The 17,391-nt window shown below is 45.4% G+C and overlaps 2 protein-coding genes across 3 annotated transcripts in view; both read left to right on the plus strand.

Moving 5' to 3' along the window:
- Window positions 1-17,391, plus strand: part of TCF7 (transcription factor 7) — a gene marked incomplete at its 5' end in the record, with an annotated part of 1,449,389 nt that overhangs the window by 861,248 nt on the left and 570,750 nt on the right. The gene's annotated exons all lie outside the window — the stretch shown is intronic.
- Window positions 16,113-16,609, plus strand: LOC309553783 (large ribosomal subunit protein eL27). The gene has a single exon (XM_082255196.1). The coding sequence runs from the start codon at window positions 16,141-16,143 to the stop codon at window positions 16,549-16,551; it is 411 nt and encodes a 136-aa protein (XP_082111322.1). The 5' UTR covers window positions 16,113-16,140; the 3' UTR covers window positions 16,552-16,609.

A 17,391-nucleotide genomic window follows, 5' to 3' on the forward strand; every position in this document is an offset into this window, starting at 1 on the left:
ATTCAACCTCACCTACTATGTAACTATGTAAATGACAGCCCAGTCCCTCCCTCCCTCCTCAATGCCCAGTAACTAAAAAAGAACACAATGGATGGGATGTCACATCTTGATTGTTGGATGATCTGTCTCCCATAAAAGAATGAGGACACAGGCTATAGTGGATTTCAAGAGCCAGTGATTCCATAAACGAGATAACACCACTGTACTGTATATGTTATTGCGGTGTTCTTCTTTTTTGAGGTGATAGATATTTCAACATTTTTAAAAATAAAAATTTCTCTTTCGTTCATTGATGGGGACAGCTCCAGATCTTCTTGCCCGATGGCTTTATGCTGCCCCCTACAGGAGTAGGACACTATGAAAATAGGGAGGAATTAAGGGGAGCAATAAAGGGCGTTCAGTGAGGTCAGTCATGTTAGTGAATATCGAAAACGATATAGAATATCAAAAATATTGGTATATTATTTAATGAGTATTTCATAGAGGGTACAATAATATAAAATAGACATACCCAGATCAAGAACTGTACATGCAATACATAAATTAATATAAATACATTTTCCATAAATTCAATAAATGAATAACATTTGGGTCAGCACATTATTTATATATATATATATATATATATATATATATATATATATATATAAACAACATGTAATCAGTCTTTAATTGATCTGGCTTCATATCTTCTAGGCTCTACGCGTTTCGTGGCTCACGGCCACTCATCAGGAATAAAATTATGATCTATAAACCAACATTAAAACATACACATATTAAATATATATATAAGGAATATGACGTCTTGCTCCAAAAATAAATGTATACACAAAGTTCAGCTACTTACTAGGGTCAACCAAATTCTAAGGGAGAAACAAAGTTAGCCTCCCAAATGGCGACTGTCTGACCCGGGGCTGAGGCGGGTATAATCCCCGAGGCCAGGACACGAGGAGGAAGAGATGGAGGGATCACAGAAGGAGGGACATCGCATGATTGAGCAAAATTGGGAAGACCAAAACGTGACTAAAATATTCTGAAAAAAATTCAGTTGAAAAGTGTAATTAATTTAACTAGATATTCATCATATTGTAAAGTATTCCACCAAGTGCACAAGAGATTGTGATCATGTGTGAGGTCCAAAGAAGGGATACCATCTGCGAATAAATACCCACAGTGTTGAAAGTGAAAAGGAAGTGAAAAATAAAGTAACAAGGTGGTAATGAGAGGGTAGCCATCAGAGAGGAGGATGAAGAGATTAAGTCAATCAAAAACCCCATGCGTGAAAACACCAAACTAAATAAGAGTGTAACAGAAGACATCTTACCAACAGTTGAAAGGAGTAGTAAGCATAATGAACAAGTGAAACCAAATCAGACCAACCCGTGAAAAGGAGTAAAGGAAGAAGTGTCCTGGTCTCTCTCAACTCAATCTCCCCGCTGTGCTGACCAAGGTGGAGTCCCGCCAACGCCATGTAGACGCTGATTATATGGTCGAGGAGGTATGATCTCATATCCAGCGCGCTGCGCCCGGGATGAGTCGCACCTGAACAACCCAGCGTCAGAGTGGACAGGAAGGGTTGCCCCAGCAACACGATACCATGATCGCGAGAGGGACAAACTAGACATGGCGCCGATGCAAATTGTGACCACACCCCACCACCAATCCGGATGATAACAGAGACGGGGAGGGGGAGGGTGCATCAAAGCATGCATCGCAACCCCGGGAGATGGCAGGCCAGGAGGAAAAACTGTCAATCTTTAACCCAGATACATGACAGACTGGAGCATAATATAGCCAGATGTCAAAAATTAATATGATGTAAAATGATATAACAAGAATAATTAATGATGATTGATCAAAGTTTCGCTAGATATATAAGGAGTAATAAATAAGAGAGGAGCAAGAGGTTATATATTCCTACTAACTACACCGGGGATCATGAGCAAGAGCGGGTGTCTTCCACCCAATTAATACAGGTTAGGATAAAAAAGGGACATGATCTTGTGGTGTAATAATGACTAGACCTCCATCCCTGATATACATATGAAAATAGGGAGGAATTAAGGGGAGCAATAAAGGGCGTTGGACTTTAAGTGAGGTCAGTCATGTTAGTGAATATCGAAAACGATATAGAATATCAAAAATATTGGTATATTATTTAATGAGTATTTCATAGAGGGTACAATAATATAAAATAGACATACCCATATCAAGAACTGTACATGCAATACATAAATTCATATAAATACATTTTCCATAAATTCAATAAATGAATAACATTTGGGTCAGCACAAATATATATATATACAAATATATATATATATATATATATATATATATATATATATATATATATATATATATATATATATATACAACATGTAATCAGTCTTTAATTGATCTGGCTTCATATCTTCTAGGCTCTACGCGTTTCGTGGCTCACGGCCACTCATCAGGAGCCGAATAAAATTATGATCTATAAACCAACATTAAAACATACACATATTAAATATATATAAGGAATATGACGTCTTGCTCCAAAAAATAAATGTATACACAAAGTTCAGCTACTTACTAGGGTCAACCAAATTCAAAAGCGGATCGTCCAGGTATAGTGAAGGAAATATGCACTCAGATAGCAGCAGTCTCAGCATACAAGAAATATACTTATAGTGCCAAATCCTTAATTAACTTGAATAAGGAAGGATTGGGAGGCAAGGATTTTTTGGCACAAAAGGTTTCTAAAATTAATTTTTATTGATAAGTTCATATAAAAACCAGGGAATACAATAAATTCTAAAAAAGACCTTACACAAGGCCCAAATACATTTTTGTAGCAGTTTACTTGAAACTTGCTTCATACAGAATATCCGATAATATATGTGACAAAGGATTTTGAAAACTAAATATAAGTAAATACTTCACATCAAGAAGATCTTAACAAAGGGTGACAGAAGATGAGACTGCCGTCCAACCAGATCAGTTGATGTTGTATTCAATTATTCACTGTATAAACATTCACATTGCTTGACATGTTTCGCCTTATACAGCTTCATCTGGAGCATTCTAGTAAAGTATTCTGTGTAGTAAACATATATGTTTAAGAAAACAATATGATATGCTTTTATAAAGAATTCATCAAATTTACATCATGAGATTACAACCACACAGTGATTTTTTACATACATGAAGTTTATATGTCAATGATTACACCCCATTCAGCATGTGATCATACCCGGACATGTGGGAAGCAATGAGCCGGAAGGTCAGAGGGGCCTGCCCGTGGTTATATGTGGGGGTCCACGCTGTTATGCGTGATATATATGCGTAAAGTTGAAAAGGTAAACACCAGTGCATACAGATATAACTCATAATCCGATAACGGGAATAAAAATTTGTTTTACACATACCTGTATAATGTTTTGAATGCAGACGCCAGCCAGGCTTTCATTAACCCTTGGTTGTTACAATTCCAATGGCTTATATCTCCTACTAATTACATGCTCCATCCACTCCTTATGAAATCCACGATACCCTCCTCGTTAGCTACAAGTGACGCTATTGCGCGTTTCCTTTTTTACAACATTATACAGGTATGTGTAAAACAAATTTTTATTCCCGTTATCGGATTATGAGTTATATCTGTATGCACTGGTGTTTACCTTTTCAACTTTACGCATATATATCACGCATAACAGCGTGGACCCCCACATATAACCATGGGCAGGCCCCTCTGACTCTTCGGCTCATTGCTTCCCAAATGTCCGGGTATGATCACATGCTGAATGGGGTGTAATCATTGACATATAAACTTCCTGTATGTAAAAAAATCACTGTGTGGTTGTAATCTCATGATGTAAATATGATGAATTCTTTTAAAAGCAAATCATATTGTTTTCTTAAACATGTATGTTTACTACACAGAATACTTTACTAGAACGCTCCAGATGAAGCTGTATAAGGCGAAACATGTCAAGCAATGTGAATGTTTATACAGTGAATAATTGAATACAACATCAACTGATCTGGTTGGATGGCAGTCTCGTCTTCTGTCACCCTTCGTTAAGATCTTCTTGATGTGAAGTATTTACTTATATTTAGTTTTCAAAATCCTTTGTCACATATATAATCGGATATTCTGCATGAAGCAAGTTACATAGTAGGTGAGGTTGAATAAAGACAATAGTCCATCCAGTTCAACCTGTGTAGGTGTGTGTGACTGTAATCATCTAACATAGCCTTTAATCCCCTGATCCTTGAGATGCAAGTCTAAGAGTCTTTTGAAAGTCATCATACTACCCGCAGAAACCACCTCTTGTGGTAGACAATTCCACAATCTTGTAGCCCTAACAGTAAAGAACCCCCCACGTTGCCTGAGGTTAAAACGCTTCTCCTCTAATCGCATTGTATGTCCTCGAGTCCTCATGCAATTCCTTCGAATGAACAGCTTTTTTTCTAAGCTGAGATCCCCATTAAGATATTTATAAATTGCTATCATGTCCCCTCTCAGACGTCTCTTCTCCAGGGAGAATAAATCAAGCTCTTCATAGTTAAGGTCCTCCAACCCCCTAATCAGTTTAGTTGCCCTTCTCTGGACTTTCTCCAGCTCCAACACATCCCTCCTGAGGACTGGCGACCAGAACTGGACAGAATACTCCAGATGCGGTCGGACCAGAGTTTTATAAAGTGGAAGGATTATAGTCTTATCTCTGGAATACATCCCTTTCTTTATGCATGCTAATATTCTGTTGGCTTTGGATGCTGCCGCTTGACATTGCATGCTGTTGCCTAATCTATCATCAACCAAGACTCCAAGATCTTTCTCCATTTTTGATTCCCCCAAGGGTTCCCCTCCTAACGTGTATTGTGTTTTTATGTTTTTAGTCCCCAAGTGCAAAACCTTACACTTCTCCATGTTAAACCTCATTTGCCATGTCGTTGCCCACTCTGTTATTTTGTCCAGGTCATTCTGTAGGATATCTGCTTCATGTTGTGTAGTTATTGCCCTGGCCAATTTTGTGTCATCTGCAAAAACTGATAACGAACTACTGATCCCGTCCTCAATGCTGTTTATGAATAAATTGAACAAGGTTGGTCCCAAGACTGAGCCTTGGGGGACCCCGCTTACCACCTCAGACCAGTCTGAGTATGTGCTGTTTATTACCACCCTTTGGACACGGCCTTTTAGCCAGTTCCGTATCCAAGAGCAAACCCTGCTGTCGATACCTGCAGACCTTATTTTATAAATTAAGCGCTTGTGGGGAACTGTATCAAACGCCTTAGCGAAATCCAAGTACACCACATCCACTGGTCTGCCCCTATCTAGCTCACAGCTCACCTCCTCGTAGAATGATAAGAGATTGGTTTGACAAGAACGCCCATTTGTAAACCCGTGCTGGTTACTACTGATGATGTTGTTGTCTTTAGCATATTCTACGATATAGTCCCTTATCATCCCCTCCAAAAGTTTACAAATTATTGATGTCAAGCTGACAGGCCTATAATTTCCCGGGATATGCCTCTGGCCCTTTTTGAATATCGGAATCACGTTAGCCTTCCTCCAATCCCCTGGTACATCTCCTGTCCTAATACTGTCAGCAAAGATCAGGAACAGTGGTCTAGATATAACCATACTGAGTTCCTTGAGCACTCTCGGATGTACGCCATCCGGGCCTGGTGATTTGTTTGTGTTAAGTTTATCCAGTCTTTCCCTGATTTCACCCTCTGTTAGCCATAGAGGCAAGTCCTGTGTATTACTACTAACCAAACAGTCGTGGTCAGTGTACCCCTCCTTTTCCTGCGTAAAGACTGACGAGAAAAAAGCATTCAGCACGGTTGCTTTTTCAGTGTCCTCTGTAACCATCCTCCCATCATCCTTAATTATGTGTGCAATATGCTCTGCCCTAGTTTTTTTGCTGTTGATATATTTAAAGAATTTCTTTGGGTTTTTTTTACTATCCTCCGCTATTTGTCTCTCAAAGTTGATTTTAGCCATCTTGATTTCGTGTTTACACTTCTTATTTGCCTCCTTGTATTGCTGGAAGGCCGATACTGTGCCCTCTGATTTATGTCTTGAAGGCCAATTTCTTTCCCCTAATAAGTTTTGGCTCTGTCTCTTCTAAATTTATTCCCCATAGGAATGCACTGCAAGATGCCTTTGCTTAATATGTTCCTAAAGCATTCCCATTTTTCCTCTGTGGTCAGGGATCCCAGGGTTTGGTCCCAGTTTACCCTTTCCATCAATGAGTACAATTTTGGAAAGTTTGCCCGTCTGAAGTTTAGGGTTCTTATGTTCCCCACTTGCCTTTTTATATTGTTATTTATACTAAATGTGATCATCCTGTGATCGCTAGAGCCCAGGTTGTCCTGGACTCCTACCTCCGAGATTATGTCTGGGTCATTAGTGATCAATAGATCCAGGATTGCGTTTTCTCTGGTAGGGGAATCCACCAATTGTGACATGTAGTTGTCCTGTAAGGTTTCCGTGAATAGACGGGCCTTATGTCAGTGTGCAGTCCCCTCTTCCCAGTCAATGTCGGGATAATTGAAGTCCCCCAATACGATGACTGATCCCAGTTTTGCCACTTTACCCATTAGTGCTAAAAATTCCTGCTCTACCTCCTCCCCTTGGTTAGGTGGCCTATAGCAAACCCCCACAACTACTTTTCCCTTATCTTCTTCCCTATCGAGTTCAACCCACACAGATTCTAAATCCATACTCATCCCATCCGTAATGTCACTCCTTTCTAGCACCTTTATATTGTTCTTGACATAGAGACATACCCCTCCCCCTCTTTTTCCTACCCTGTCCTTCCGGTACACCGAATACCCTTGGATATTGGCCAGCCAGTCATGTGAGGGGTCGAACCAAGTTTCTGTTATTCCCACAAGGTCTATGTCCTCCTCATGTACTAACATTTCCAATTCTTCCATTTTATTAGCTAGGCTCCTGGCATTAGCATATACCCCTCTTAGTTTTACGGAAGTTAAACGTGATTGGCGGTTATGTTTATTTCTGTTTGGTCTGCGGTTTTCCCGCACAGACCTGCCAATTGACGTTGTGGACCTACTGTCGCTGCTGACCCTACAACTGCCTTCAGTCCTCTGCTCCCTCCTGACTGATTCTACTTCTGAGCCCTCCCCCCGTCTCCTAGTTTAAAAGCCCCTCCAACTTGGTGGCCATCTTTCTCCCCAAAAGAGCTGTACCGTCCCCATTAAGGTGCACCCCATCCTTACTAAAGAGCCGGTAGCCGACTGAGAAGTCAGCCCAGTTCTCCAGGAACCCAAACCCCTCCTTCCTACACCAATTCCTCAGCCACTTGTTAAGTTCCCTAAGCTCCTTCTGCCTCTCCTGTGTGGCTCGAGGTACAGGCAGTATTTCAGAGAAAACCACCTCAGAGGTCCTTTTCCTCAATCTATTACCTAAGTCCCTGAAATCGTTCTTAAGGATCCTCCACCTACCTTTAACTTTGTCATTAGTGCCCACATGCACCATGACCGCTGGGTCATCCCCAGCCCCGCACAACAATCTGTCTGCCAGATCTGCGATGTGCCGAACTCGGGCGCCCGGTAAACAACAAACTGTTCGGTTCACGAGATCTTTTTTACAGATTGCCCTCTCTGTCCTCTTGTTAATTGAGTCCCCAACTACCACAACCTTTCTAACCTTTCCTGAGTTACGGCCCCCCTTCTTCCTGGAGCCGTCCCTCCCCTGGCAGCTGGGGGAGGGTGCATGCTCCAGCTCTGCCACCCCTGAGTTGATATCCCCCTCAACCTGCAACTCGGCAAACATGTTAGGGTCTATAAACTCAGGACTGGCCTCCCTGACACTCCTCCCCCTAACATTCCTAACAGTCACCCAGCTGCATGCCTCTGCTGCTTGCGTCTCCTCTATTCCTCCCTCCTCTATGCTGGCCCCTGCCAGCGCCTGATGGGTAATGTCCAAGCTCCTTTCCAGGTTGTAGATGCCACGCAGTCTTGTCACTGTGTTCTCTAGATCCACGATGTGGGCTTCCAGAGCAACAAGTCGCTCACATCTTGCACAGCAGTATTCACCCTCGATTTGTTCATCAAGTAAACTTCTACAAAAATGTATTTGGGCCTTGTGTAAGGTAATTTTTAGAATTTATTGTATTCCCTGGTTTTTATATGAACTTATCAATAAAAATTAATTTTAGAAACCTTTTGTGCCAAAAAATCCTTGCCTCCCAATCCTTCCTTATTCAAGTTAATTAAGGATTTGGCACTATAAGTATATTTCTTATATGCTCAGACTGCTGCTATCTGAGTGCATATTTCCTTCACTATACCTGGACGATCTGCTTCTGTGTCTTTCTTGGCTCTAGAAGCTGACTTGAACATTATGGTGCAAACTCTGCAGGAGTTCGGGTGGACACCGAATTTTCAGAAATCGGCACAGTCTGCGTCCACAAAGCTGGCCTACTTGGGTCTGATGCTGGACTCAAAAGCCCGGGTGTTTCTTCCTCAGACAAAACTTCTGAAGTTGCAGGATGCGGTTTGGCTCCTGTTTTCCAACCATCGATCATTTCTCAGGACTTGCATGCAAGTGCTGGGTCTGATGGTCTCCACCTTTTGAGGTGGTTCCATTTGTGCAGTTCCACATCAGACCTTTGCAAGGGAGATTCTGATCGAATAGAACAAGGATCCACTGTGGTTGTACACTCTGATCCTGTTGAGTCGGGGTTTGAGGGAGTCTCTCCTATGGTGGCTCTGCTCCCTGGCCCTATGTCTTGGAAAATCCTTTCTTCCCCTGTGTTGGACTGTAATCACCACAGATGCCAGTCTGTCCGGATGGGGAGTTGTCTTGGGAAGGTTTATCATAGAGTCTGGAAGGTGTACATTACTTGGGGTGAGTCTCGGGGGGGCTTCTCCCCGCTCCTTTTCTGTGTCTCACCTTTTTGAGTTTCTATGTTTGGCTCTGAGCACCATCAAAAGCCAGATTTCTGCTTTGGCCATATTTTTCCAAAGGCCGTTGGTGGAAAAATCCTTGGTTCACACTTTTGTGCAAGGAGTTCGCCATCTGGCTCTGCTGGTGAGATCCCTGGTGTCTCCATGGGACCTCAATTTGGTATTGTCGGTGCTTCAATAGCCTCCTTTTGAAAATGTTCGAGAACCTCATCTGCTCACTCTGTCGCAGAAGGTGTCCTTAGTCACTATTACTTCCGCACATAGGGTGCTGGAGTTGGCTGCGTTGTCCTGTCGGTCACCTTACCTGGTGGTTCATAGGGACAAAGTGGTGGGGCAACCCTTTCAGGCGTTCCTTCTTAAGGCTGTCTCGGGGTTTAATTTGAATGAAGATATTGCGCTAATGTCCCTATGTCCTAAGCCAAAACATCCTAAGGAAATTGCCTTACATTCCTTAGATGTGGTAAGGGCAATTCGGGGGTGTACCTGGGGGTGTCTGAACTGATTCGAAAATCTGATTCTTTGTTTGTTCCTATGGATGGACCTCGTAAGGGGCAGGCTGCATCTGCTGCGACCATTTCCAAGTGGACCAATTAGACTATGATGCAGGCCTACTCCATTAAGGGCCAGGTTCCTTCTTTTCCCTGTTAAAGTGCATTCTACGAGTGCTTTCTTGGCCTTCCGTCATCAGGGGCCAGTGTTTCAGTTGTGCAAGGCGGCTATGTGGTCGACAGTAAACACATACAAAGTTTTATAAGGTGGATGTACTTGCATCTTCGGCCGCAAAGTTTTGCAGGCTGCGGGTGCAGAGGCTTCTGCTTCTTGAGGGTAAAATGTTTTACTGGTGGTGAGCTCCAGTTGTTCCTAGTTGAACTCCTGTTGTTACCTGGTTGGCTATGTTTAGCCTTGTTGGGAATTCTGCGTTTGCTGTGTTTTTTTTCTCATCCCTCATATTGACACTGCTTTGGGACATCCCAATGGTCTAGAAGACATGGAGCTATGTCCGTCAGTGAACGAAACAGAAAACTGGATTTTTGTCTTACCGTAAGATCGTGTAATCCATCTGCTGACTCAAACAGGCCTGCCACCGCTGACTAATTGATAACTATGGGAAATGCGGGGAAGGTTTACTTGCAGCCCGCCCCCCCCCCCCCCCCCCAAACTGAAAAAATTTTTCTGTCTTGTTCATCGATGGACACAACGCTACATAGATCATAACTAGTGGGTTATATTGCCTCCTCCAGGAGGAGGACTAGGCAGAACGAAAAACACCTGGCTACGCCCATGGGCCCTCCTCAGCTGGTATATATCCCCCCTCTCTACTCTAAGTAATCAGTTTTAACCTGTCTTGTCAGGAGAAAGGACCTAGACTACTGGATGGGATCTCTGGTCCTAGCAACTTTCTCCTTCCTTCAATCTTTTATGTTTCCTCTCGGGAGATCTACAGTCAACTGCCGGGCTGGGCGACAGGCTGGATAATCTAGATCCAGTGGCCCCCCCCCCAGCCAGCGAGCGCGTGCAGACCGCAGCTAGGCGCTAGGTTGGCCACGACATAGCCTCACGGATATAGGCTGGCCGGCAAGGTAAACATCTAGCAGGGTCACTTACGACCGGGCTTAGGTCTGAGTCGCAGTGGTCCCTTGGCCAACAGCTCCCCTACTTGGTGGTGAGGAGTTCTGTCTGGAGCATTACCCGCACCTTGGAAGGGTAAGTAGAGTCCCACCTCTCCCCTTTTTGTGGTTTTCTTTGGGGTGGATGCAGGTAACCTCCAGGGACGGTCGGACCTGCCCGCAGGTTCCCTCCTCCCATCCTTAAATCCCTCACTGAGCTAAGCTTCCCCCACTCCCATTCCCCCCTGTCTGGGCCTAGAGTCTAGTGAGGGTCCCAGGGCAGAGAATGTAGCAGAGACCCCTGGGGTCTCCGCCGCTATCCCCACTCTGTAAGGGTCCAGGAATAGTGTGTCCCACCCTGGTAGTCTGGAGGAGTCCCAGTGTAGGAGATCCCTAGGTGCATGCCCTGCTGTTTGCAGTGTGGGTATAGTGCAGGGGGGTCCCAGTGCAGACCGGTTCAGAGTCTCCCCTAAGTGTGTCCTTCCTTCAGGGGGGGTCCCCTTGCAGAGGGTGCATGAAAGATCCTGGCAGCATGCTTCAGTGTTTTTTAGCTGATGGTGGTCATTTTCCCTTAGTCTGGCTGGTGTCCGGTTGGCGGCAATGTTTGTGTAGTTGGATGATGTCTCTGGGGGCCATTTTCCCTTAGTCTGGAAGATGCTGGAAACAACTAAAGCCTCGTGGGGATGCCGACGCTCCTCCTCTCCCTTTTCCCCCTTGGTTTCCTTTTCCTGTGCCCGGGACATATGAACAGGAATAGTGTCCATGATGATGCTGGGTTTGGATTCTTGGCGCTCCTCTGAACAGTAGGGTGAGTCTTTTGGGGTCCCTGTTATCTCGCTCTGCTGATAGGTACCCTGAGCCTTGAGTGGATCCTTTAGTGGTGCCAAAAGATCGTTTTTTCTGCTGCATGATCTTCCTTTCCTTATGGAGCCTCAGGGTCATATCTCCCCCACTGACCTCCTCATGGAGGTGGCAGGTCCCTCAGAACGCTAGCTTCCCATGGTTGCACTGACGGCGGTCCTGCAGTCCTTAGTGTCCCTGCTGGAAGTGGTATGTGGACAAAGGCCCAGGAGGAAGCATCCCCCACCTTCCCCTGCTTAGGCTGTCTCATCTGATTCTGATCCTGATGCCGCCGTGGACACAGCCCATCCAGGGGGATTTAATAGCACACCCCAAATTGGGCAGGGCAATAACTGCACGGCATGAAGCAGATATCCTACAGAATGACCTGGACAAAATAACAGAGTGGGCAACGACATGGCAAATGAGGTTTAATGTGGAGAAGTGTAAGGTTTTGCACTTGGGGACTAAAAACATAAAAGCACAATACACTTTAGGGGGGGGGGGGACCTTTGGGACCTTTGTGGGAATCAAAAATGGAGAAAGATCTGGGAGTCTTGGTAGAGACTAAGCAATAGCATGCAATGTCAAGCGGCAGCTGCCAAAGCCGGCATAATATTAGCATGCATAAAGAAAGGGATGTATTCCAGAGATAAAACTATAATCCTACCGCTTTATAAAGCTCTGGTCCGACCGCATCTGGAGTATTCTGTCCAGTTCTGGTCGCCAGTCCTCAGGAGGGATATGTTGGAGCTGGAGAGAGTCCAGAGAAAGGCAACTAAACTAATTAGGGGATTGGAGGACCTTAATTATGAAGAGCGTCTGCAATCACTTGATTTATTCTCCCTGGAGAAAATACGCCTGAGAGGGGACATGATAGCAATTTATAAATACCTCAATGGTGATCTCAGCATAGAAGAAAAGCTATTCAGTCGAAAGGATTGCATGAGGACTCAAGGGCATACAATGCGATTAGAGGATCTTAATTTAGAGGATTAAATCTTAACCCGTTCATCCCGTAGGCGTTTGCAGTGGCGGAGCAACCCAGGAAGGCCACAGCAACGTTTATGGTGCAAGAAGGAACAACAAAATGATCCGCCATAAGTGCCTGGTATGAGCATAAATAGGGGTGCAGCAGACAACCAGTAGGAGTACCTGAAAGTGTATAATGTAGAGCTCTCACTCGGGTCGGGACCCGAGAAAAAATATAGCACTCAAGTGAGGGTGATGGCAGAGGGAAATTGAAGAAAAAGTCCAATTTAGGGAAACTCCGCCACCAGTCTCACATACAGAAGTGGTACGTCTTGGAGGGTAATACACATATGTATATATATATATAAAAACATTATAGTTACGGTTCCAGGAGGATACCAAAAATGGTGGCATCAAAGAAAGGGATCAGCAGGGCAGCTATACAACCGTCCTAGGGCAGCTATACAACAAAGAGCAGGTGAACACCGCGGGGTGTCCTCAGTCCATGGAGTCCTCAGGATCCGGAGCTGGTGATGAATAGCGACCTCTCTTGTGGATCCCGTGCTGGGAGACACGATCCTGGTGAGCTTGGGTCTTCTGTGGAGAGGATGATGCAGCACGGCGCTTGGAGCCTTCAGGAGAGTGATCAGGGGGTGTCAGGTGGAGTTCGCGAATAGTACCATGGAGATCCTCAGGAGATTTACATTGGTAAGAGGAGCCTTTATAGGAGAAGTGGACAGCAAAGGGGAAGATCCATCTGTAGGTAATCTTGTGGTGTTGAAGAACAAGGAGATGTGGCTTCATAGCCTTACGTTTAGCCAGGGTAACTTGGGATAAATCTTGGAAGAGTTGTTAACGGTGACCCTGGAAAATTAGGGAATCCCTTTTGCTGGCAGCTACCATAAGTTGTTCTTTAGTGCGAAAAAAGTGAAGTTTCACTATGATGTCCCTGGGGGGACCATCATCTGAGCGCGGGGCCAGTGATCTATGGATCCTGTCCATTTCCAAACGCTCTATAGGAATTGATGGGGATAGTTCCTGAAACAAGGCAGTGATGGTGGATTGAAGGTTCTCCACAGACTCTGGGATACCTCTGATCCTGACATTGGATCTTCTGGCCCTGTTTTCAAAGTCCTCTAAGCGGGAGTGTAGGGATGAATTTTCCTCTCAAAGGGCTTCCAAGTCCTCAGAATGATTGCCTGCTGTGAGTTCTAGTTCCTCAGTGCACTGCTCTAAGAGAGTAGTGCGGTGGCCCACCTCCCTGATTTCCCTGGTGAGTCTGTCAGTAATGGCATCTGAGGTGTTTTTGAGGGCTCTAGTGAGCATCCGCTCAAATTGCTGGAGCAGGTCTGGCTGCAGTGTGTCTCCCCTTAAAGTTAGGGGTGTGAGGCCAAAATCATAGTCTGTCTCACCGTCTGGGAGCAGCGCCACAGGCTTGGTGTGAGGAGCTGTGTGAGGCGAGCGGGTAGATGGCGCCGCCGCCATCTTAGGAGCGGTTTTTAGGAGAGCGTCCCGGATGGATTTATTCTTAAATTTGTTCTTCGGTCCGCCATAGACCATCGTGGGTTCATCCCGGAGGTCCCTGGCAGCCGGTGGGTCGGTAGGCGGTTAGGTTAGCAGCGGTGACTCGTTGCGGAGAGGCTGTAATGCCCCCAGAGATGCGGAGCACTAGGCAGACATGTCCTGCTCAGACGGGCCAACGGTCATTCAAACCTTCCCAGGGTGAAGGTGAGGTCTGGGGTCCTGAGTCCTGGCTGGGGGGGGGACCCAGGGGTGCCCAGCAAGCGTGAGGGGGCCGGGAAGATGGCGGCCGGGTCATTTCAGGTAGGCCGCGGCCGGCAGTGGAGATGGTCCCGGAGGCACAGCGGGGCAGATTAGGGCAGAGGGGGGTAGAACTGTAGAGCAGGATGGTGAGTGGGGACTTTAGTAGTGCCTACCTCCCCTCTGAAACACTGGATGGCAGGCCGCGGCGGCCGCGCAGGCCTCGGAGTGCCGTCTCCAGGAAGGTCCCCGGCTTTAGGCCTAGCTAGGCCGCGGACGGAAGTCCGGGTTCCGATTTTCAAAATTTTTTGTCCGGCGGGTCCCCCAGAGTCTGGGAAGTCGTGGTGGGGTAGCGATGAGCCGCTGGGCTGAGCAGGGAAGGAGGATTGCGGACGATTGAAGTGTGAGCGGCGGAGCTCCTCGCAGAGACGTCCACCTCGGTCCGCTTTAAAAACTTTTTTTAAATGTTGGCAACTATGAGATCACCGCCACACCAAGTGATCCGCCGGCTCCCTCCTCTCTCTCTGTCCTCTCCCCTTCTGACAGCTGGCCCTGTTGTACCGGGCCCGCCGCCATCAGCTTCACACCAGGGCCCGGGCAGCATTACATTTCCATACTGCTTTAAAAAAAAAAAAGCTTGCCAAATTTCTCCCTGCTCCTACTTTTTTGGAGGGGGATATTACATTTTCTTGGGCCCCATCAGGTCAACAGAGGGGCCCAGGAGATGAGTGCAGTGGAGGGATTCTTTTGGGATGTTTTTTACCCATAGGGGGTGATGACAGCTGTTAAAATGTAAATATGAAATACCCGCTGTAGGCTTAGTGTAATTGCGGGAGAAGATGGTGCGGCCTTCATGGCCCAGCTCCAAATCCAGAAATGCCAGATGCTCGTGATGCCTAACGTGAGTGAAGGATAAGCCCAAGGAATTGTTGTTACAGTATTGGACGAAATCATCGATGGTAGTGTGTGGGCCGTCCCAGATGATGATGATGTCATCGATGTAACGGCCATAGAAGATGAGGTGCTGCATGTAGGGGTTGTTTTGCCATATGTGGAATGTTTCCCAGAAAGCCATAGTCAGATTGGCATAGGATGGTACGAAGTGGGCTCCCATGGCAGTGCCAGTGGTTTGAAGGTAATAATCACCTTAAAGCGGTAGTATCATGCTTTTTTACACTTTTACCTACAGGTAAGCCTATAATAAGGCTTACCTGTAGGTACAATTAATATCTCCTAAACCGTGCCGGTTTAGGAGATATTTGCAGTGCATGCAGCCGCTCACGCTCCCGGAGGGACCTTCAGTTTTGCTTGCCGGAAGCTTGCCGTATGCGTGGGAGTGACGTCATCGCGGCTCCGGCCAATCACAGTGCCGGAGCCGCCGAACCCGGAAGAGATGGCGAGGGATCATGGCAACGCCCGCAGCGATGTCCGGGGGTCCGTGTCGGGGCTTCGTTCTAAGGTAAGTAATACATAATGGGTTAGTATGCGATGCATACTAGCTCATTATGCTTTTGTCTTGCAGGTTTTTTTTTTTTTTTTACATTTTGAGTTTACAACCGCTTTAAAACAGAAAGTAGTTGTGGGTAAGACAAAAAGTTGTTGCATCTAGGATGAATGTGACTTGATCAGGATTAGTCATGCTGTCCTGGGATATGAAGTGTTGCAATGCTCGTAGTCCAATGTCATGAGGAATAGATGTGTACAAGGAGTTCACATCTAAGGATAGCCAAAGATAATTGTCATCCCAAGAATATGACAGAAGTTCCTGAAGGTGGGTGGAGTCCCGTATGTAGGATGGGAGGGACTGGGTTATGGGTTGTAGGAAAAACATCAACATACTGTGAAAAATCGCTGGTAACACTGTCCATGGATGCCACTATAGGTCTGCCTGGGGGGTGCTTAGGGTCTTTGTTGATTTTGGGCAGATGGTAAAAATAGGGGGTCTTATAGTAGTCTCTTTCAAAAAGGATGCTTCTTTGGGCTCAATAATATGAAGTTGGCTTTTCAGGGCGGCCATTGAGTTGAAACGAAAATGGGCAAATTCATGAAACCAGGGAAAGTTGTCCTTGTTTTAGCAGGACGCTATGCAGGCCGCAAAGCAGTCATTGTAAAGAACATTGATGATGGCACCTCTGACCGCCAGTACAGCCACGCCCTGGTTGCTGGCATTGATCGCTATCCTCGTAAGGTGACTGCCACTATGGGCAAGAAGAGAATCGCCAAGCGTTCTAAGATCAAGTCATTTGTAAAGGTGTACAACTACAACCACCTCATGCCAACCAGATACTCTGTTGATATCCCTCTTGACAAAGCTGTGGTGAACAAAGATGTTTTTAGGGACCCAGCTCTGAAACGGAAAGCCAGAAGGGAGGCCAAAGTCAAATTTGAGGAAAGGTACAAGACAGGCAAAAACAAGTGGTTCTTCCAGAAGCTGCGGTTCTAAAGCACTGTTCATTTGGTATACCAATATACTTCTTGTGAAAAAAAAAAAAAAAAAATAATATGAAGTTGGTGGGCTGCAGCCATAAGTTTTTCTGCCTCTATTTTGAAAAGGGGTAGTGGGTCTTCGGTTAACTTTTTGTAGGTGTTGGTATCTGAAAGGAGTTTGAGGGCTTCAGCAATGTAGTTCATTTTATCTTGGAGGACAATGCCTCTTACTTTGTTCATGGATTTGATAATGAGATCTGGGTTTTGAGTGAAATTTTTTTAGAGCCAGTCATTCTCCACGACTTAAGTTGTGTGGTGTCTGTTTGTTGGTGCACTGTTCGCACATCTTTTGGAGGTCTGAGAACACTACTCTGTAAAAGGCCTCAATGTAGGGGCCTTTAGAACGGGTGGGATAAAAAATGGATTTGGGATGTAAATCGGTATGTTGTACTGGGGGAGAGGTGGAGGGGTGTTGGGTGTATAGAAACAATTCAGGGTCTATGTTATCATGGGTACTAAAGAAGCTGCATGATGAATCATCATGGCTAGATATATTAAGGTCAGAATCGGTGGTGGCGATCTCAAGGCTTTTTTTGTTTGACTGGATATTGTAGAATCTTGTCAATGTTAATTTCCGTATGAATTTGTGAAGATCAAAAAAAAAAGCAAAAACTAATTGGGAGCGATGGTGGGAGCAAAACTCAGGCCTTTACTGAGGAGAGAGGTATCTTCGGGGGATAGAGGTGATGATGACAGGTTAAATATTTTTATAGTTTCCGGAGTTTTTGCCTATATCAGACCGTTTTTCTCCCTATAGCCTGGACACTTGAAAAAGGAGTGCGCATGCCCCGTCGGG

This window comes from Pelophylax lessonae (genome assembly GCF_965119305.1).
Source record: "Pelophylax lessonae genome assembly, chromosome: 4".
NCBI classification, from domain to species: domain Eukaryota; kingdom Metazoa; phylum Chordata; class Amphibia; order Anura; family Ranidae; genus Pelophylax; species Pelophylax lessonae.